Source organism: Lepus europaeus, chromosome 11 (assembly GCF_033115175.1).
Source record: "Lepus europaeus isolate LE1 chromosome 11, mLepTim1.pri, whole genome shotgun sequence".
In the NCBI taxonomy this organism is placed as follows: domain Eukaryota; kingdom Metazoa; phylum Chordata; class Mammalia; order Lagomorpha; family Leporidae; genus Lepus; species Lepus europaeus.
The window spans coordinates 57,402,860-57,426,125 of record NC_084837.1 but is presented as its reverse complement, the minus strand read 5'-3'; the positions used below and the strand labels follow the sequence as shown (position 1 = coordinate 57,426,125).

At 36.9% G+C, this 23,266-nt stretch overlaps 1 protein-coding gene across 3 annotated transcripts in view; it reads left to right on the top strand.

The window, feature by feature from the left end:
- The window catches only part of DPH6 (diphthamine biosynthesis 6), a 202,402-nt gene that overhangs the window by 127,009 nt on the left and 52,127 nt on the right, over window positions 1-23,266 (top strand). The window contains exon 6 of one of the 3 annotated variants that reach the window (XM_062205584.1): window positions 14,592-14,961. The exons of the other annotated variants lie outside the window; for them this stretch is intronic. Within the exon in view, the coding sequence (XP_062061568.1) occupies window positions 14,592-14,821 (230 nt within the window). The 3' untranslated portion in view covers window positions 14,822-14,961. Of the gene's footprint in view, window positions 1-14,591; window positions 14,962-23,266 lie in introns of those variants that run through there. 3 annotated transcript variants of the gene reach the window in all.

Here is a 23,266-nt window from a genome sequence, read left to right as displayed (position 1 = left end):
GATTATAAAAGATCTTCACCACGACACATTACAATCAAACTTTTAAAAGTAAAACATAAAGAAAAGAATCTAAAATATGTTAGAGAGAAATGCCTGATTACCTTTAAATGATCACAAATTGGATTGACAGATTTATCATCAGAAACCCTTGCAGGCTAAGTGAGAATGGAGAGACATAGTTCAAGTCCTAAAAGAAAAGAAAAACTGTCAATCTAGAATAATCTACACAGCAAAATTCATTTGTAAATGAAAGTACAGTTAATAATTTCCAAATAAACAAAAATTCAAAGAATTTTTTTTTGACAGGCAGAGTGGATAGTGAGAGAGAGAGAAACAGAGAAAAAGGTCTTCCTTTTCCGTTGGTTCACCCTCCAGTGGCCACTGCGGCTGGCACACTGTGCTGATCAAAAGCTAGGAGCCAGGTGCTTCTCCTGGTCTCCCATGCAGGTGCAGGACCCAAGCACTTGGGCCATCCTCCACTGCAGTCCCGGGCCACAGCAGAGAGCTGGACTGGAAGAGGAGCAACCGGGACAGAACTGGCGCCCCAACCGGGACTAGAACCTGGTGTGCTGGCGCTGCAGGTGGAGGATTAGCCTATTGAGTCGCGATGCCGGCCAAAATTGAAAGAATTTGTCACCACCTGACCAGTCTTACAAATGATACTTAAGAATGTGCTACACAGAGAAACATAGAAAGATAATCAGTATCATGAAGAATGTTAAAGCAGAAAACCTACTAGTAAAATCACAAGGGAAACCCAAAACAAACAATAGAAATATTTAAGGGAAATTGGCTGGACCAAGACATTACTTATAAATAATAACCTTGAATGTAAATAGCCTAAATTACCTAATTAAAAGACACAGATTGGCTGAATGGATTAAAAAACAAGGCCCATCTATCTGCTACCTACAAGAAACAAACCTCACCAACAAAGATACACACAGACTGAAAGTGAAAGGATGGTAAAAGCTATTACATACAAACCATAATCGAAAATGAGCAGCAGTAACCATCCCAAGGTCAGCCCAAATGGACTTTAAAACAAAAACATAAAAGAGGGAATTTTATAATGATTAAGCGATCAATTCAACAAGAATATGTGACTATAGTAAATGTATATGAACCCAATGCATATACTAACAACTTAAGAAATGATAGAAAATATACAAACAAATGAAGACTGAATAACATGCTCTTGAATAAACAGCGGATAATAGATGAAAAAGATGTTACAACAGATACCACAGAAATAAAAAAAAATTATCAGGAATTATTACAAACAACCGTATGTCAAAAAACTGGAAAATCTAGAAGAAATGGATAGATTTCTGCACACATACAGTTTATAAAATTGAGGCACAAAGACATGGAAAACTTAAATCAACTAATAACCAATGTGGAGACTAAATTAGTAATAAAGACACTCCTAACAAAGACCAGGACAGGATGAATTCACTGCTGAATTCTACCAAACGTTCAAAGAAGAACTAATCCCAGGTCTTACACAATTCAAAACCTATGAGGCCATCATCTCCTTAATTCCAAAAGTAGAAATAGATGCAACAGTGAAAGAGAACTATATACCAATATTTCTGATTGATATAGATACAAAAATACTGAAAAAAAAATACTAGCTAAGCAAATACAATGATAACGAAAATATCATCCACCTGGACCAAATGGGATTTATCCCTGGGATGCATCATAGTTCTTCATATGCAAAGCAACAAATGTCATGCATCACAGTAAGAAACTGATGAATAAAAGCCATATTATTATCTCAATAGGTGCATGAAAAGATGAGATAAAATACAACATCCTTTCATGTTAAAAACCTTAAGCAAATTAAATGTAGAAGGAACATACCTCAACACAATCAGGGCAATCTGAACAAACCCACAGCCAGCATTGTATTGAATAGAGAAAAGCTGAAAGCATTTCCACTAAGATCCAGACTAGACCCGACTCTCATCATTACTATTCAATATAGTTTCTTGCCATTAGGCAAGAAAAAGGAATCAAAGGGATACAAAAGGAAAAGGAGGAAGTCAAAACCTCTGCAGATGACATGATTCTACACATATGGGAACCAAAAGCCTCCACTATGAAATTATTTGAACTCGTATTTTTTTTTGACAGGCAGAGCGGATAGTGAGAGAGAGAGAGAAAGGTCTTCCTTTTTGCTGTTGGTTCACGCTCCAATGGCCGCCACAGCCGGCACGCTGCGGTCAGTGCATTGCACTGATCCAAAGCCAGGAGCCAGGTGCTTCTCCTGGTCTCCCATGCGGTTGCAGGGCCCAAGGACTTTGGCCATCCTCTACTGCACTCTCGGGCCATAGCAGAGAGCTGGCCTGGAAGAAGGGGAACCGGGACAGAATCCGGTGCCCCGACCGGGACTTGAACCTCTTGTGCTGGCACCGCAGGCAGAGGATTAGCCTATTGAGCCATGGTGCCGGCCTATTTGAACTCATAAGAGGGTGTGAAAAAGTTACAGGATACAAAATCACTACACAAAATCAGTAGCTTTTTGTATATACTAACAGTGCCATGACTAAGAAAGAACTTGAAAAACAGCCCTATTCACAACAGCCACAAAAAAATTAATGCCTTAGGATAAATAACCAATGACATGAAAGATTCTACAATGAAAATCACAAGACATTAAGTAAAGAAATAGAAAAAATGCAAAAATTCCCATGCTCATAGGTTGAAAGAATTAATATAATCTAAATGTCCATAGTACCTAGAGCAATTTAAAGATTCAATGTGATCTCAGTTAAAATATCAAGAACATTCTTCTCTGGTCTAGAAAAGATCTTAAAATTCATATGGAATCACAAGAGAACCTGAATATCTAAAACAGTTTGAAACAACAAAAACAAAGCTTGAGGCATCATGATGCCAGATTTCAAGACATATTGCAGGGCAGTTACAATCAAAACAGCCTTGTACTGGCACAAAAATAGACATGTGCAGCAGTGGAACAGATTAGAAATCATAGAAATTAATGCACACATCTAAAGCCAAATAATATTTGATCAACGAGCTTAAATCTATCTTTGCCTTGAAGAAAATACACTCTCTTCAACAAACGGTGTTGGAAAAATTGGATCTCCACATGTAGAAGTGTGAAACAAGACCCCTATCTTATACCCTAAACAAGGATCAACTCACAATAGGTCAAGGGTCTAAACCTAAGGGCTGAAACCATGAAATTACTAGAAGAAAACAGGGAATACATTTCAAGACATTGGCATAGACAAGGGCTTTTTGGATAATATCCCTAAAGCACAGGCAATAAAAGCAAATAATCAATAAATGGGATTACATCAAGCTAAGAAACTTCTGCATAACAAAAGAAACAATAAAATGAAGAGGCCACTGGTCGAGTAGAAGATATTTGTAAACTATACATTTGATAAAGCATTAAATCACAAAATATATAAGGAGTTCAAGAAAACAACATCAGAACAATACAGTTAAGGTATGGGCTAAGGATATGAGCAGATGTCTTGGAGGGGTGAAATACAAATGGCCAATAGATACATTTAAAGATGCTCATGAACACTAGCCACGAGGGAAATGCAAATGAAAACCACAATGAGATGATAATCATCCAAAAATCACAACTGATGGAGAGTATGTCGAGAAAAAGGTTCCCTAATACATTGCTTGTGTGAATGTGAACTAGCACAACTATTATGGAATACATTATGGTGATTGCTAAAAAAAAAAATCTGAAAATTGATCAGCCTTGTGACCCATCCATCTCACTTCTGCGAATTTACCCAAAGGATATGAAATCAACATAGAGAAGAGTTATCTGTATCCCCCTTTATAGCAGCTCAATTCACATTAGTTAAGATTTTTAATCAACCCCTATGTCCATTAACCGGTGACTGGATAAAGAAAACTCTGTGTGTGTGTGTGTGTGTGTGTGTAGAATCGATGGAATATTTCTCAGCCATAAAAAAGAATATAATCCTGTCTTGCCATAAAATGAATGCAATTGGATATCATTATACTTCATGAAATAAGCCAATCCCAAAAAGACAAATATCAAATGTTTTAACCTATGTGTGTTAGCTAATATACATTGTACAGAAATGTAATGTTTTGAGTGAAATTGATGTCCTGATATTTGATTATTTTTATAGCTCATGTCTGTACCACCAAGGAGCAGTGGTCTTTCTACTTGTTGAATTATTTCTTTAGTGATGGATTAAGCTTCTAATATTAAATTGAAAGCACATTATCTCAAAAATTAAAATTACAATAAGGGAAGGAAGAGGGAGTACAAAGGGAGGGAGGGAGGACAGGGTGTATTATTAATGTTCTTAAAACTGTGTATATGATATAGTGTTCTCTTTATTTAGATGAATTATTTATAATAAAAAAATTCCCTTGCTGGTGCCACGGCTCAATAGGCTAATCCTCCACCTGCGGCGCTGGCACCCCGGATTCTAGTCCCGGTTGGGGTGCCAGATTCTGTCCTGGTTGCTCCTCTTCTAGTCCAGTTCTCTGCTGTGACCCAGGAGTGCAGTGGAGGATGGCCCAGGTCCTTAGGCCCTGCATCCGCATGGGAGACCAGGAGAAGCACCTGGCTCCTGGCTTCGGATCAGTGCAGTGCGCCGGCCACAGCACACTGGCCGCAGCAGCCATTGGGGGGTGAACCAATGGAAAAGGAAGACCTTTCTTTTTGTCTCTCTCTCACTGTCCACTTTTCCTGTCAAAAAATAAATAAATTTAAAAAATAAAAAAAATTTTAAAATTTAAAAATTTTTAAAATTCCCCAAAATTAACCTATCAAAACACAGACATGTGTTTATTTGATGATCCATATAAAAGCATTTCAAGGTTCATATTCCATTGTTTTTGATTGGATATTCACATAAACTTTTAAGGAGATGAGTGATACAACTCACCCTTATCTGTAAGCTTGGAATTTATAGTGTTCATCCCATGTGCAAAGCTTTTTTTTTTTTTCCTACAAAGAGGATTTTTTGTTTCTACTTTTGATTTTGTTTTTGCACTGGGGGTTTGTAAAAGAAATCAAAATGTGGTATCACTAATTTTGGTTGAATGTCTTTAGGACGAATTAAAGGTCCTAAACTCTGAAAAAAAAATTTTTTGAGAGGCTGTGAGATAGACACACAGGAGTTCTTAATCTACTGTTTTACTCCTCAGTTCCATGGCTGGGCTGGAACTGAAACTAGAAGGTGGTAACCGAATCCAGCTCTTCCAATATGGTGGCAGGAACCCAGTTATTTTAGCCAGTATTGCTACCCCACAGGATACGCATTGGCAAAAAGAAGCCGAAGTCAGAGGTGGAATTGGGAATTGAACCGAAGCACTCTGATATAACACAAGAGCATCTTAACCACCAGGCTAAATACTTGTTCCTAAACTTTAATTCCACTTTACATGACCTTTTTTTTTCCCCATTTAATTAATTTATTTATTTTTACTTTTTAGCAGGTTCAATACAGTCCATAGATACAGTTCTGAGAATATAATGATACTCCCTTTCTCTCCCCTTGTCTTCCTCCTGCCCTCCCTCCCTCTCCCTTTACCCCTTCTTCCCTCACTTTTGAGATAATGTATCTTTAATTTACTTTGCAGTCAAGGGCTTAATGCTCCAGTAAATAAAAAGTTCAACAAGTGAAAAGTAAAAAGACCTTAGCTTAGCCTAAATGTAGGCAAGGGCTATATATATGAACCTTTTGAAGTACTTTAATATATAAGAATGTATGTAAGGATTGTAAGATAACATGAATAACTTAATCAAACAAGTTCATTTCATATGAAGTAATTATCAAGTATTTATCAACATTTAGAAAAGCCCTAGTGATATATGACATTGTTATTTCTTTATTGAACTCTTCACTGTTTTGAACAGTTATTTGAATGAGCACTTGAATGGCAAGATGATTAAATTTGCAGGGGACACATAGTCTGTTGGAATGCACTGACACTTTTGAATAATAACATTGGAATAGTAATTCCTCTTAAGTCTGGAATCAGAGACTAAGTCTGACAAGGTGAAATACAATAGGGGTAAATATAGAGTTCTGAATTTCAGTCCCTAAAACCAACCTCACATTATAGGAAATAGGAGATATTGCTAACCACAGGCACTTGAAAGAAAAGTCTTAACGTTTTCATACATTGTGTGTCATATGTGTCAGTAGTACTTTGTGGCTGCCAAAGTAGCTACAGCTAGCTGAGGGACTGCGCAGGTAATGTTAATATGCAGTATTGTGTTTTGCTCTAGTGCTTTAATATAAGGAGTTTATATATATAGTAATATAAGAGAAAGGCAGTATAAACTGTTAGATATCAAGTCTGTGTAAATCATATTCATAGAAGAAAACTTGAAAACAAAAATGCCAAAGGTATTGGCAACAGATATCTGAAGAAAGTACTAACATGAAAAACATATTTTTCTTTCTATATTTTTCTATATTTCCTACAAAGAGGAATTTTTAAAAAATTAAAATTTAATTTTAAAAATTAAAAATTTTAAATAAAAAGAACAGAGGGAAAGATTGTATTAAAAAGGGGCACAGGAATGAATAGAATATATTCAGTGTGTGGCGAGTGACCAGAACATTGAAAATACAAGCAATATGCCAAATGAGAACTATTTAAAGGAGCTTTATATTTAGCCTGAAGTGAAGCCAGCAGGTTACTGGGCCAAGGAGAACAGATATTTTTATAGCAATGAGCACAATGTTTGAAAGACTGCTAGTACTTTCTCTGGCTTCAGAGGACAATTCTAAGAACAAGAGGAGTTATACTTAGTTTGAGATGAGAACTTTCTAACAAGTGGCAAAGGAGCCTGCCCTAGGCCCTTGAGTGGATTTCTTCAAACTTCTACTCCATGTCCCTTGTTCTTTCCCTGTATGAACCTACCCCTTCATGCTGAGACAGAAAAGCAAATTGGAGGTTGCAAAATTGGGATAGCTCCATAGAAAGATCATTTTTAGAGAGAAACTTCTCTCCCTGATGGCTTCTGACTTGACTCTTAAAGGATAAATATTTGCCTCTATTGTATAACTTCAGGATATACTATTGGCTATGAAGGCAGGTCATTATTTTTGGAAAGAATTTGATAAAAAATAAATGCATGAACGTACTATTGGGTAAGTATCCAAAGGGGATGACTTTCAAAGAGATAGCCCTCAATGAAGAATACATAAAAACCACAAGTAATAAAGTTTCATTACTTTATTGCTTCATATTTTTCTTTAAAATAAGGTACACAGAGCACAGTGATAAGAAACTTATAAAAATTCTGTTACATGCTTATTGAGCCATTGGCCATGGTCTATTTTCTTTTTGATTTGGGAGCTCATTTCCGTTTCCTACTATCACTCTGATACTTTTCTGTAGGGATTTTTTTTTATTTGAAGGTGGTAACCCAGTGATAGAGAAGAAAAGAGAAATTGTCCCTGAAACTTTGTTTTCATTGCCTAGCAAGTTTTACAATTAATGGCAGAAGTTTCTCTTGTGGCCTCTCCTCCTAAAGACTGTGCTTATTTATTTTCCCCAACAGTCTCATGTGACCTTGTTAAAAGCTTCATGCAATTCCCAAATAAATTACATTTAGTGGTTTAGTTCTATCTAGTATTTTATTGACATTTCCAGATAAGTTTAATAGGATGGAGAGAAACAGTGTTCTCTTTATAGACTCACTGGGTGATTTGACCTTAGCAGGTTAACCTTATCCTGATGTCGAAGGAAGCTATTCTTAATTAGACTCTATCAGTTTCTCCATTATCACCAAAAGGTCCTCTGGTCTTTAATTCTATAAATCTTAATTTCATTGCTTTTCTTAAAAAAAAAAAGCTTCATATTAGCAAAATTGTAGTATTTGGAAATAGTTGCTGGTTTTCTGGATGCATTGCATAACCTCATCTATAGCTCAGCCATTTCACACTTTATTTCCTTCAGAAACTCTCAGTTGAGTGCCATCTGGCAGAGGTGATTTATTGCTGCAGAATTCCTCAAGTCGCTCTATTATTTCCTCCTAGGAGATTATTCTCTGCTACTGCCCCGCTGATTTTCACAGAAAGTGCCCTTGGAATAGTCGTTTCCCCCTGTCCTATACTGCAAAGGTCAACATAAGAACTAAATTAGTACGTCTCTGTTATTTCTCATCCTCTTACCTGCCGTCCTCATTATCGGATGATAAGCTCAGCAGTTAAGTCCAAGCACTCATGTTAGTTGTTTAGTCCTCAGGTTAACTTTTCTCTTCTTATTTTTCAGATTATTCCTTTTCCTGACAGTACATTTTGGTATATAATTTAGAAAAATAATGTCACGCTATAAGATGTTCTCAGTGTATTGATGTATGTTTCTATGGAATTCCAGGGTTTTTCTTTTTTTTTTTAATTTTTTTTATTTTTTCATATCCACAGATTTCTCTTTTAGCCTTTCAGGTAAAGTCATAGTGCATATGTCTCTCATAGCTAATGCTGTTTTTGGCAGCCTGGATGGTTTTTAACCTCTGCATCTTTCTCAGAGGACTAACAAATGTTTCCTTCAGATTTCTAATGTATACCTATAAAGTCTCATCCTTTGGGTTAATGATAATATATGCCCATATTAATTAAAGCGTGAGCTTTGGTTGTGCTGCCCTCCAAATTCCTGAATTGCACTCCTACACATCCTCACCTGTGACAATTCCTCTATGTTCCAGTCCTCTAGTTTCTCTTTTATAAATGTCCAAAATAAGCTAAGATAAAGCTTGTTAATTACTGCTTCCTCACACTGTGCTCTTCTGTCATTCATTTGGCTAATAATGGACGTAATTAAAATCACTCATTGCAGTAGCCTTCATAGAAAAGAATGCTGAACAGTAAAGGTTAAAAGCAATTTGTATTATCCCTTCATATTCTATAGTTAACATAACATTATAACATTTCTCATACTTGAACTTTGTTCAAATAATTGGTTTATTTTAAAAAGAGTTACTTAATGGGCTTTCAAGTATAGTTAATTATGATTTGAATATATTCTACCTTTATTCAAAGTACTTTAAGCACAGATTTTCCAAACTTATAACTCAAATATCAAAAGTTCCAAAATTCATTGTAAATTACTTACCATTTCCAGTTTAAGAAAAATGTGAAAAATTAAATATGAAAATCTGAGTATATATGATATAATCTGTCTTTGAGTTTCAGATATGGATACTGCCAGTCATACAGCTACCCAACTTTGAATAGATTCACCACTTGCTCAATTTCTAAAGGGAAGTAACAGATTACAGCAGCAGAGTAAAGACATTCTGATTTTGTTCAATGCTAAACCACCTAATCAGAATATTTAATGATGGTATTGTCCAAGCAGATATAAGTAGTTAGTATTTTATCACAAATATTTCTTAGTTGATGTGATGGAACTATTTGATGCCATCTTACCTGAGAGTTTTACGTATTAAAACTGCTCAGAGCTGGTGTTATAACACTTGTGGGACTTGTCTTCCAATGAATTGTCTTACATGTAGGTACTACTATATTGTTTGCTGTTTCAAACATATGTAGGAAAATTTGTGTAAGTGTAGTGGTCTCTATCACAGTAGATTAATGTGAGAAACAAATGGAGTAGTGCATCTCACATTATAGGGCCAAAGGTAGGCTGTAACCAGGACTTTTTAGAATTTCCTATAGTTCTTTTTATAGCAAGTTATTTCTGTAGTGGAGGTCATAGGACAATATGATTCCATCTTCACCCAAACAAATTTAATTCAAGTTCTGGGTATGTGACTATTCTTTACTACTTTCTCAATCCTTATATTTTATCCTTTCTTAATTTTGTTATATTGTTTGGAATGGGGAGGGGAAGAAAAAGAAAGACTTGAGTGCCAATAATCAGTTAACTCAGAGGTGTGATTGAAGAATTTTAAAATAAAAAATGACTATATCACATCATAAGGCAAGGATGTCCACTCTGGCCACTTCTGTTCAGTAGAGAACTGGAAATCCTATCCAGAGTAATTAGTCAAGAAAAAGAAATAAAAGGCATCCAAATCAGGAAGGTAGAAGCAAAATATCGTTACTTTCAAATTATATAATTGCCGGCCGGCGCTGTGGCTCAATAGGCTAATCCTCCACCTTGCGGCGCCAGCACACTGGGTTCTAGTCCTGGTCGGGGCACCAGATTCTGTCCCGGTTGCCCCTCTTCCAGGCCAGCTCTCTGCTATGGCCCGGGAGTGCAGTGGAGGATGGCCCAAGTGCTTGGGCCCTGAACCCCTCGGGAGACCAGGAGAAGCACCTGGCTCCTGCCTTCGGATCAGAGCAAACACCAGCCGCAGCGCGCCGGCAGCGGCGGGCATTGGAGGGTGAACCAACGGTAAAGGAAGACCTTTCTCTCTGTCTCTCTCTCTCTCACTGTCCACTCTGCCTGTCAAAAAAAAATTATTAAAAAAATTCATATAATTGTCTACATAAAAAACTGTAAAGGCTTAAAAATGCTGCTAAATCTAAAAGGTGCAAGATACAAAATGAACATATTAAAAAACAGTTGTGGAGCTGGGCATTAAGCACAAGATTCAGACACTACTAGAGACTCCACATCCCACAATGGTGTGCCTGCGTTCAAGCTCTAGCTCTCTTTCCAATTCTAGCTTCTTGCTAATGCCTATCGTAGGAGGCAATAGGTGATGGCTCATGTACTTGGATCCTTGCCACCCCCATGGGTGACCAGGATTTCTCAGCTGTTGTGGGTATTTAGGAGTGAACCAGGATATAGAAGATCTACCTCTGTCTGTCAGACTTTCTTTTAAAAAACAAAACAAAAAAAAAAAAACTTTTCTTTAATGAATATAAATTTCCAAAGTACAGCTTATGGATTACAATGGCTCCCCCCCCATAACTTCCCTCCCACCCGCAACCCTCCCCTTTCCTGTTCCCTCTCACCTTCCATTCACGTCAAAATTCATTTTCAATCCTCTTTATATACAGAAGATCAGTTTAGTATATATTAAGTAAAGATTTCAACAGTTTGCCCCCACATAGCAACACCAAGTGAAAAATACTGTTGGAGTACTAGTTATAGCATTAAATCACAATGTACAGCACATTAAGGACAGAGATCCTACATGATATTTTTTAAAAATTGATTTTCTATGCCATTTCCAATTTAACACCAAGTTTTTTTTTTCATTTTCAATTATCTTTATATACAGAAGATCGATTCAGTATATACTAAGTAAAGATTTCATCAGTTTGCACCCACACAGAAACACAAAGTGTAAAAATACTGTTTCAGTACTAGTTATAGCATCACTTCACATTGGACAACACATTAAGGACAGATCCCACATGAGAAGTAAATACACAGTGACTCCTGTTGTTGATTTAACAATTTGACACTCTTGTTTATGGCATCAGTAATCTCCCTAGGCTCTAGTCATGAGTTGCCGAGGCTATGGAAGCCTTTAGGGTTCACCGACTTCGATCTTATTCTGACAGGGTCATAGTCAAAGTGGAAGTTCTCTCCTCCCTTCAGAGAAAGGTACCTCCTTCTTTGATGGCCCCGTTCTTTCCACTGGGATCTCACTCGCAGAGATCTTTCATTTAGGTTTTTTTTTTTTTTTTTTCCCCAGAGTGTCTTGGCTTTCCATGCCTAAAATACTCTCATGGGCTCTTCAGCCAGATCTGAATGCCTTGAGGGCTGATTCTGAGGCCAGAGTGTTGTTTAGGACATCTGCCATCCTATGAGTCTGCTGTGTATCCCGTTTTCCATGTTGGATCTTTCTCTCCCTTTTTGGTTCTATCAGTTAGTATTAGCAGTCACTAGTTTTGTTTGTGTGCTCCCTTTGACTCTTAGACCTATTAGAGTGATCAATTGTGAACTGAAGATGATCACATGGACTACTGAGATGGCATTGGTACATGCCACCTTGATGGGATTGTATTGGAATCCTCTGGCACGTTTCTAACTCTACCATTTGGGGCAAGTCCGATTGAGCATGCCCCAAATTGTACATCTCCTCCCTCTCTCTTTCCCACTCTTATATTTAACAGGGATCACTTTTCAATTAAAATTTAAACACCTAAGAATAATTGTGTGTTAATTACAGAGTTCAACCACTAGTACTAGAACAAAAAAAAATACTAAAATGGATAAAGATTTACATTGTACATGAACAGTCAGGACAAGAGCTGATCAAGTCACTGTTTCTCATAGTGCCCATTTCACTTCAACAGGTTTCCCCTTTGGTGCTCAGTTAGTTGTCGCTGATCAGGGAAAACAAATGATATTTGTCTCTTTGGGACTGGCTTAATTCACTCAGCATGATGTTTTCCAGATTCCTCCATCTTGTTGCAAATGACCGGATTTCATTGTTTTTGACTGCTGTATAGTATTCTATAGAGTACATATCCCATAATTTCTTTATCAAGTCTACTGTTGATGGGCATTTGGGTTGGTTCCAAATACATGAAAATAATTTTGAAAAACCAGTTGTGTTTCTGTACACAAACAGAAACAGAAACTATCAGAAAGGAAAAAAATTTTAAGAGGCTATCCCATTCACAGAAGCCACAAGAATAAAATACTTCAGAATATCTTAAACACTGAAATTTACTTAAACTGAATTGTACAAGGTCCTATAGGATCTAGCATTTGTCTAAAATTAGCTTCAAATCTCTCCCTTTCAAACACCATGTACTCATTTTGAACTACTTCCAGTTTTCTGTACTTATCATGTTGAAGTCTATTAAGAAAGGAAAGATTAGGAATGTGTTTCTAAAAGAAATATTTCATATCCTTTTTAAAAAAACTCTGGTATATACATATACCTTTCATTTTTTATTTGTTCTTTATATATTAAAAGTTATGCAGTATTTTAAAGGTAGGAAAATGGACCATTTGAACTGTCACTAGCAAGCATTGGTTATCATTAAATACAATATATTCAATATGATTTATTGATCATTTATTTCATGTATGTCATAGTTTATTTATTTTTTTAAATTCATTTTGTTTATTGGAAAGTCAGAGTTACAAGGAGAGAGGGAGAGACAGAGGGTGGAAAATCTTCCATCTGCTGATTCACTTCTCAAATAGCTCCAATGACTGGGGCTGGGCCAGTCAGAAGCCAGGAGCCAAGAGCTTCTTTTGGTTCTCTCACATCGATGCAGGGCCCCAAGCACTTGGGCCATCCTCCGCTGCTTTGCCAGCTGCATTAGCAAGGAGTTGGATCAGAAGTGGAACAGTCAGGACTTGAACTGGAGCCCCTAAGGGATGCCAGCATTGTAGGCGGTGGCTTTACTAGCTACAGCACAATACCAGCCTCATAGATCTTAAAAGTATCCATAAAGTGTCTTAGCCTACATTTTGTTGCATGAACAAGAAAAATACTAGATGATAAATTTCAGAAAGAGGTCAAATGCTGTGATGAGGCAATACAACGTCTAAGATAATTAAGCACCTAGTGATCTAATTGTAGACACCAGAAATCTGAAAGTTGAAATAAGGCCTTTCCACCAATAGTCCATTTCAAATACATGAGCTTATTTTTAGTTTAGAGATCACATAATCAGTCTACTTTCTTACTTGTTCTTGTTAACATGAGTTTTGTCTGTTTTTCTCTAAAATCTTCAGTTATGGTATTTCAGGTGAAATCTGGGAAATAAAAAATTAGTTAAAAAATAAGTGATTTTAAAGTGCCATCTACCTGTTCTGGTCAGTGATCCTTCCAGAGATAGGAAGAGACTATCTGCTGTGTGTGTATATGTGTGTGTGTTGGTTTTTAAGATCTATGGTGTACTCAGTTCCTGTCTTTAATGGATTTATAAAGAATTATAGATAGGGTAGAAATTGCTTCTCTGAGTGATTATAACTTTTGTAATATTATTACTGATTTTACACTAAAAGTGTAAGCTATAACAGTTGAGATGAGAATACAATTCATTTTACTTGGCTCTGTTAAAGATAGCGTTATCAAACATTTTGTGATGTTTCTTTCATCATATATTGAGCTGTCACAAAGAAATAAACCTCCACTTGCTTTCATGACAGTAGATAATAAATTGACTGATATAATTCAGTTGAGAAGTTGAAAAATGCATTGAAAATAATGGGGCATAGCATTGTAGGGTTAACATTTATTCATAGATGATGCAATTAAATAAAGCAGGCATTAACTTCAAGGTCAGTCAGTAAAGTCATAAAATTGAATATTTTAATTGAATTGTAATTGCTTCCCATTGATACATGCAAGTAAAGTAAAATAGATGTCAGCCCTACAAATTATAGCTCTTCCTCCTAATTAATTTCTTAATTCTGCATAGAGTTATCTAGTACCTAGGTCTTGTTGTGGGTTTATTCATCCACCCAGCTTCCATCCAGGAGTGTCTATTGGACATGAATAAATGTTCAGAAGTCAGGACTTACAGTACATTTTTTGTATGTTGGAGAGAATCTTGTTAGTAACTTAAAGTAAATTATTCATGTGTTTAACATGTACTTCTCTATCATAAATGTACTATAACACTATGCCTAGATATAACAGCTACTTAGATATCTCAACCTCTAATAAACTGACCATGTTTGAAAATTATATCTCATGGCAGGCGCTGCTGCTCACTTGGCTAATCCTCAACCTGTGGAGCTGGCACACGGGGTTCTAGTCCCGGTTGGGGCACCAGGTACTAGTCCCGGTTGCTCCTCTTCCAGTCCAGCTCTCTGCTGTGGCCCGGGAAGGCAGTGGAGGATGGCCCAAGTGCTTGGGCCCTGCACCTCCATGGAGACCAGGAGGAAGCACCTGGCTCCTGGCTTCGGATTGGCACAGCGCCGGCTGTAGCGGCCATTTGAGGGGTGAACCAATGGAAAAGAAGACCTTTCTCTCTGTCTCTCTCACTGTCTAACTCTGCCTGTCAAAATAAATAAATAAGAAAATTATATCTCAGCTCCTGCCAGATCCTTGATGTGTCCATAGACATCTTTTGTGTAGATGAAATGTTGTTACTATTGGACTTTTCTGCATTAAATGTCCAAAGAATCAGATCCATCAATTATGGCATGTACAACATTCACTAAATGTGGCACAGACTCTATTACCACATCTATAAGAACTCACACAAGTAGCTTATTCATTATTAATTCTGAAATAAATGTTATTTTAGCTATTTTTAAATTTTACAATGATCTCTTGTCGTAAAATGCCCTTTTCGAATTGTTTGAGGAAAAAACTTGAAAATTTTATGTATAATGTTTTATACTGTGATCATTTTTACCTTCATAGAGTTTTCATTGCTTAGCCCAAGAATAATTAAATTGAAAATATGCAACTACAGAAAAATCTTGAAAAATCAACTAAATTTTACTCATTTGATGATCACAGATGCATGTTACGTTGTGCCCAGTATAGTCTAAGTGTACATATTTTACTGACACTCTTGTTTAAAGGAAAGTTAAATTACTTTACCTACCACAGAATGCAGACATCTCTAAAATGCAATATAACAGGTATTTCTATACTTTAACAAACTGTGGCTTGATAACTCTATAATGAATTAAAACATTATAGGAAAAATGAAAAGAGCATCAGTTTGATCTGCCTACCTGTATAAAAACCATGTGATCTTAAATTGCCTTTCATGCTTCCTTTTTTTTTTTTTAGAACTTTCTTTTTTTTATTAGAAATAATCTATTAAAGTTAGCCATCAGACTTATGCATAAAATGATACTTTATAAAATTTTAACATGCTTTCCCTGAACTTTTCTAGCAATATGTTTACTGATTTCTCACAGTACTATGTTGTCTACTATTTTTACTACACTGCCTTTCTCCCTTTATAGTTATAGCTACTGATTTCTTTCACATCAGAAGACTACAGTTCATGGATCTAACCAGTTTTATATGGAACTAAGAGTGATTTTTACATTTCTTTTCTTTTTTAATGAAGGCACCTTGACCTTATTTTACTTCTTTTTAAAAATGTTATTCAAGTTACACAAGTTTCATATATTTCATATATACAAAACATATTTAGGAACATGTTACTTACCCCCTTACACTCTCTCCCACCCAAAATCCAACACTTCTTCCTCCTTCTCACATTCCCACTCTTAATTTTTACAAAGATTGATTTTCAGTTTACATAATAATCATATACTTAACCCTACACTAAGTAGAAGAGTTCAACAGTAGTATGAAGAAAAAGAACACCATCCCTCAGACAAGGGCTATAAACAATCATTGAATCTCAAAATGTCCATTTCACATTTCACTTCTAAAATTTACATTTTAGGAAATGTATTAGTTACCTTGGATCATGGAAAACATATTATATTTTATCTGTCTTTTGGGGACTGGCTTATTTCACTAAATATAATAGTTTGTAGTTGTTTCCATCTTATTGGAAAAGATTTCTTTTCTTTTTTTTTTTTTTTTTTTTTTTTACAGCTGAGTAGTACTCCATAGTGTTTATATAGCATAATTTCTTTATCCAGTCAACAGTTGCTGGACATCTGGGTATCTTAGCTATCATGAATTCTGCCACAAGGAATATGGGGTTCAGGTAGCTCTTTCATATGCTGATTCTTTTGATTAGGGTAAATTCCCCAAAGTGGGATGGCTGAATCATGTGATAGGTCTATATTCAGATTTCTTTTTTTTTTTTAATTTTTAAAATTTTTTTATTTTTATTTTTTTGACAGGCAGAGTGGACAGTGAGAGAGAGAGATAGAGAGAAAGGTCTTCCTTTTCCGTTGGTTCACTCCCCAATGGCCGCTGCGGCTGGGGCGCTGCAGCTGGCACACCACGCTGATCCGAAGCCAGGAGCCAGGTGCTTCTCCTGGTCTCCCATGCGGGTGCAGGGCCCAAGCACTCAGGCCATCCTCCACTGCACTCCCACTCCACAGCAGAGAGCTGGACAGGAAGAGTAGCAACCGGGACAGAATCCAGCGCCCCGACTGGGACCAGAAACTGGTGTGCCAGCGCCGCAGGTGGAGGATTAGCCTATTGATCCACGGCGCCAGCCTATATTTAGATTTCTGAGGTATCTCCTTATAGTCTTCCACAGTGGCTGCACCAATTTACATACCCACCAACAATGGACCATGTTACATTTATCCCCACATCCCCACAGGCATTTATTGTTTGTTGATTTCTCTGTATGAGAGCCATTTTGACTGGAGTGAGGAGAAACCTCATTGTGGTTTTGATTTGCATTTCCCTGATGACTAGTTATCCTGAGCATTTTTTCAAGTGTCTATTGGCCATTTGAATTTTTTATTTTGAAAAATGCCCATTCAAGTCCTTTCCGCATTTCTTAACTGCATTGTTTGTGTTGTTTTTGAATTTTTGAGCTCTGTATAGATTCTGGATGTTAACCCTTTATCAGTTGCATAGTTTGCAAATATTTTCTCCCATTCTGTTGGTCACCTGTTCACTTTGCTGAGTGTTTTTTTTGCAGTACAGAAGCTTCTCAATTTGATGTAGTCCCATTTTTCAATTTTGGCTTTGATTGCCTGTGCTTCTGAGCTCTTTACCAATAACTCTTTGCCTATGCTAATGTCTTGCAGGGCTTTCCCAGTGTTCTCTAATAATTTGGTGGTATCAGGTCATAGATTTAGACGTTTGATTCATTTTGAGTGGATTTTATATACTGCCACTTTACCAAACTCTCTTGAGTTCCAATAGCCTCTTAGTGGAGTCTTTTGGACCCCTGATATATAAAATCATGTCATCTGCAAATAGGGATAGTTTGATTTCCTCTTTTCCAATTTGTATCCTTTTGATTTCTTTTTATTGCCTAATGGCTCTGGCTAAAACTTCTGGGACTATATTGAATAGCAATGTTGAGAGTAGGCATCCTTGTCTGGTTCTGAATCTTAGTGGGAGTGCTTCTAGCTTTTCTTCATTCAATAAAATGCTGGTCATGGGTTTGTCATAAATTCCCTTTATTGTGTTGAGGATGTTCCTTCTATACACAACTTGCTTAAGGTTTTCATCATGAAAGGATGTTATATTTTATGAAATGCTTTCTCTACATCTATTGAGATAACCATGTGGTTTTTATTCTTTATTTTGTTGATGTGATGTATCACATTGATTCATTTGCGAATGGTGAACCAACCCTACATACCAGGAATAAATCCCACTTGGTCTGGTTGAATTATCTTTCTGATATGTTGCTGGATTGGATTAGCTAATATTTTATTTAGGATTTGTGCTTCTATGTTTATTAGGGATATTGGTTCTCTTTTTCTGTTACATCTTTTTCTGGTTTAGGATAAGGTGATTCAGGTTTCATAGAAGGAGTTTAGTAGGATTTCCTCTCTTCAATTATTTTGAATTCCTTGAGGAGAATGGGAATTAGATCTTCTTTAATGTGTGGTAGAATTCAGCGGTGAAGCCATCTAGTGCTGGGCTTTTCTTTGTGAGGAGGGTCTTAATTACTGATTCAAATTCTGTCTTGTTTATTGGTCTGTTTAGGTTTTCTATGTCTTCATGACTCAATTTTGGTAGGTATATATCTTGGAATCTATCCATTTATTCTAGGTTTCCCAATTTGTTGGCATACAGCTCTTTGTAGTAATTCCTGATGATTTTTTTGATTTCTGTGGTATCTGTTGTTACATTTCCCTTTACATCTCTGATTTTGGGTCTTCTCCATTAGTTGGACCAATGATATATCAATTTTGTTTATTTTTTCAAAAAAAAGTTCTTTTTTTTTTTAAACTTTTATTTAATGAATATAAATTTCCAAAGTATAGCTTATGGGTTACAATGGCTTCCCCCCTCCCATAACTTCCCTCCCACCCGCAACCCTCCCCTTTCCCGCTCTCTTTCCCCTTCCATTCATGTAAAGATTCATTTTCAATTCTCTTTGTATACAGAAGATCAGTTTAGTATATATTAGGTAAAGATTTCAACATTTTGCCCATATAGCAACATAAAGTGAAAAAACTACCATTGGATTACTAATTATAGCATTAAATAGCAATGTACAGCACATTAAAGACAGAGATCCTACATAATTTCTTTTCAAATTAATTAATTTTCTATGCCATTTCCATTTTAACACCAGGTTGTTTTTTTTTTTTTCATTTCCAATTCTCTTTATATACAGAAGATCACTTCAGTATATAATTAGTAAAGACCTCATCAGTTTGTGCCCACACAGAAACGCAAAGTATAAAAATACTGTTTCAGTACTAGTTATAGCATCACTTGACGTTAGACGACACATTAGGGACAGATCCCACATGGGGTGTAAGTACACAGTGACTCCTGTTGCTGATTTAACAATTTGACACTCCTGTTCGTGGCATCAGTAATCTCCCTAGGCTCTAGTCATGAGTTGCCAGGGCTATGGAAGCCTTTAGAGTTCGCCGACTTTGATCTTATTCCGATAGGGTCATAGTCAAAGTGGAAGTTCTCTCCTCCCTTCGGAGAAGGGTACCTCCTTCTTTGATGGCCCCGTTCTTTCCACTGGGATCTCACTCGCAGAGATCTTTCATTTAGGTCTTTTTTTTTTTTTTCCATGATATCTTGGCTTTCCATGCCTGCTATACTCTCATGGGCTCTTCAGCCAGATCTGAATGCCTTGAGGGCTGATTCTGAGGCCAGAGTGTTGTTTAGGACATCTGCCATCCTATGAGTCTGCTGTGTATCAAGTTTCCCATGTTGGATCTTTCTCTCCCTTTTTGATTCTATCAGTTAGTATTAGCAGATACTTGTCTTGTTTGTGTGATCTCTTTGACTCTTAGACCTATCAGAGCTATCAATTGTGAGCTGAAATTGATCACTTGGACTAGTGCGATGGCATTGGTACATGCCATCTTGATGGGATTGTGTTGGAATCCCCTGGCACATTTCTAACTCCACCATTTGCAGCCAGTCCGATTGAGCATGTTCCAAATTGTTCATCTCCTCCCTCTCTTTTTCCACTCTTAGATTTAACAGGGATCACTTTTCAGTTAAAATTTAAACACCTAAGAATAATTGTGTGTTAATTACTGAGTTCAACCACTAGTACTAGAACAACAACAACAACAACAATACTAAAAAGGATAAAGTATTACATTGTACATCTAAAGTCAGGACAGGAGCTGATCAGTTCATTGTTTCTTATAGTGTCCATTTCACTTCAACAGGTTTCCCCTTTGGCGCTCAGTTGTCACCGATCAGGGAAAACAAATGATATTTTTCTCTTTGGGACTGGCTTAATTCACTCAGCATGATGTTTTCCAGACTGCTCCATCTTGTTGCAAATGACTGGGTTTCGTTGTTTCTTACTGCTGTATAGTATTCTATGGAGTACATGTCCCATAATTTCTTTATCCAGTCTACTGTTGATGGGCATTTGGGTTGGTTCCAGGTCTTAGCTATTGTGACTTGAGCTGCAATAAACATTAATGTGCAGATGGCTTTTTTATTTGCCAAATTAATTTCCTTTGGGTAAATTCCAAGGAGTGGGATGGCTGGGTTGTATGGTAGGGTTATGTTCAGGTTTCTGAGGAATCTCCAGACAGACTTCCATAGTGGCTTAACCAGTTTGCATTCCCACCAACAGTGGGTTAGTGTCCCTTTTTCCCCACATCCTCTCCAGCATCTGTTGTTGGTAGATTTCTGAATGTGAGCCATTCTCACCGGGGTGAGATGGAACCTCATTGTGGTTTTGATTTGCATTTCTCTGATTGCTAGTGATCTTGAACATTTTTTCATGTGTCTGTTGGCCATTTGGATTTCCTCCTTCGAAAAATGTCTATTGAGGTCCTTGGCCCATCTCTTAAGTGGGTTGTTTGTTTTGTTGTTGTGGGTTTTCTTGATTTCTTTGTAGATTCTGGTTATCAATCCTTTATCTGTAGTATAGTTTGCGAATATTTTTTCCCATTCTGTTGGTTGCCTCTTCACTTTCCTGACTGTTTCTTTTGAAGTACAGAAACTTCTCAATTTGATGCAATCCCAAATGTTAATTTTGGTTTTGACTGCCTGTGCTGTTAGAGTATTTTCCAGGAAGTCTTTGCCTGTGCCTATATTTTGCAGGGTTTCTCCAATGCTCTCTAATAATTTGATGGTTTCGGGTCGTAGATTTAAGTCTTTAATCCATGTTGAGTGAATTTTTGTGTAAGGTGATAGGTATGGGTCTTGCTTCAAGCTTCTGCACGTGGAAATCCAATTTTCCCAGCACCATTTATTGAATAGACTGTCCTTATTCCAGGGATTAGATTTGGATCTTTGGTCAAATATAAGTTGGCTGTAGATGTTTGGATTGATTTCTGGTGTTTCTATTCTGTTCCATTGGTCTATCCATCTGTTTCTGTACCAGTACCATGCTGTTTTGATAACAACTGCCCTGTAGTATGTCCTAAAATCAGGTATTGTGATGCCTCCAGCTTTGTTTTTGTTGTACAGGATTGCTTTGGCTATTCGAGGTCTTCTATGTCTCCATATGAATTTCAGCATCATTTTTTCCAGATCTGAGAAGAAGGTCTTCGGGATCTTGATGGGTATTGCATTGAATGTATAAATTGCTTTTGGGAGAATAGACATTTTGATGATATTGATTCTTCCAATCCATGAGCATGGAAGATTTCTCCATTTTTTGGTATCCTCTTCTATTTCTTTCTGTAAGGTTTTGTAGTTTTCATCGTAGAGATCTTTAACGTCTTTGGTTAAGTTTATTCCAAGGTATTTGATTGTTTTTGTAGCTATTGTGAATGGGATTGATTTTAGAAGTTCTTCCTCAGCCGTGGCATTGCCTGTGTATACAAAGGCTGTTGATTTTTGTGCATTGATTTTATATCCTGCTACTTTGCCAAACTTTTCGATGAGTTCCAGCAGTCTCTTAGTAGAGTTCTTTGGGTCCCCTAAATAAAGAATCATATCATCTGCAAAGAGGGATAGTTTGAGTTCGTCCTTCCCGATTTGTATCCCTTTAATTTCTTTTTCTTGCCTAATAGCTCTGGCCAAAACTTCCAGAACTATATTGAATAGCAGTGGTGAGAGAGGGCATCCCTGTCTGGTACCAGATCTCAGTGGAAATGCTTCCAACTTTTCCCCATTCAATAGGATGTTGGCCGTGGGTTTTTCATATATTGCTTTGATTGTATTGAGGAATGTTCCTTCCATACCCAGTTTGCTTAGAGTTTTCATCATGAAAGGGTGTTGTATTTTATCAAATGCTTTCTCTGCGTCTATTGAGAGAAACATATGGTTTTTCTTCTGCAGTCTGTTAATGTAGTGTATTACGTTGATTGTTTTGCGAATGTTGAACCATCCCTGCATACCGGGGATGAATCCCACTTGGTCTGGGTGGATGATCTTTCTGATGTGTTGTTGCATTCTATTGGCCAGAATTTTATTGAGTATTTTTGCATCTATGTTCATCAGGGATATTGGTCTGTAATTCTCTTTCAATGTTGTGTCTCTTTCTGGCTTAGGAATTAAGGTGATGGTGGCTTCATAGAAAGAATTTGGGAGGATTCCCTCTTTTTCGATTTCTCTGAATAGTTTGAGAACAATTGGAGTTAGTTCTTCTCTAAATGTCTGGTAGAACTTAGCAGTGAATCCATCTGGCCCTGGGCTTTTCTTTGTTGGGAGGGCCTTTATTACTGTTTCAATTTCTGTGTCAGTTATTGGTCTGTTTAGGTTTTCTATGTCTTCCTGGCTCAATTTAGGGAGGTTGTATGTGTCCAAGAATCTGTCCATTTCTGATAGATTTCCCTGTTTGCTGGCATACAAGTCCTTGTAGTAATTTCTGATGATTCTTTTTATTTCTGTGGCGTCTGTTGTTACGTTTCCCATTTCATCTCTGATCCTATTGATTTGGGTCTTTTCTCTTCTTTTTTTAGTTAGTTGGGCCAATGGGTTGTCAATTTTGTTTATTTTTTCAAAAAACCAGCTCCTCGTTTGGCTGATTTTTTGTAATGTTTTTTTGGATTCAATCCTGTTGAATTCTTCTCTGATTTTAATTATTTCTCTTCTCCTACTGGGTTTGGGTTTGGTTTGCTGCAGATTTTCTAGATCCTTGAGATGACTTGAAAGCTCATCTATTTGGTGCCTTTCCAATTTCTTGATGTAGGCACCTATTGATATAAACTTTCCTCTTAACACTGCTTTTGTGGTATCCCATAGGTTTTGGTATGTTGTGCTGTTATCCTCATTTACTTCCAGAAAATTTTTGATTTCTCTTTTAATTTCTTCTATGACCCATTGTTCATTCAGGAGCATGTTGTTCAATCTCCATGTGTTTGCACGTGCTCTAGGGATTCCTGAGTTGCCAATTTCCAATTT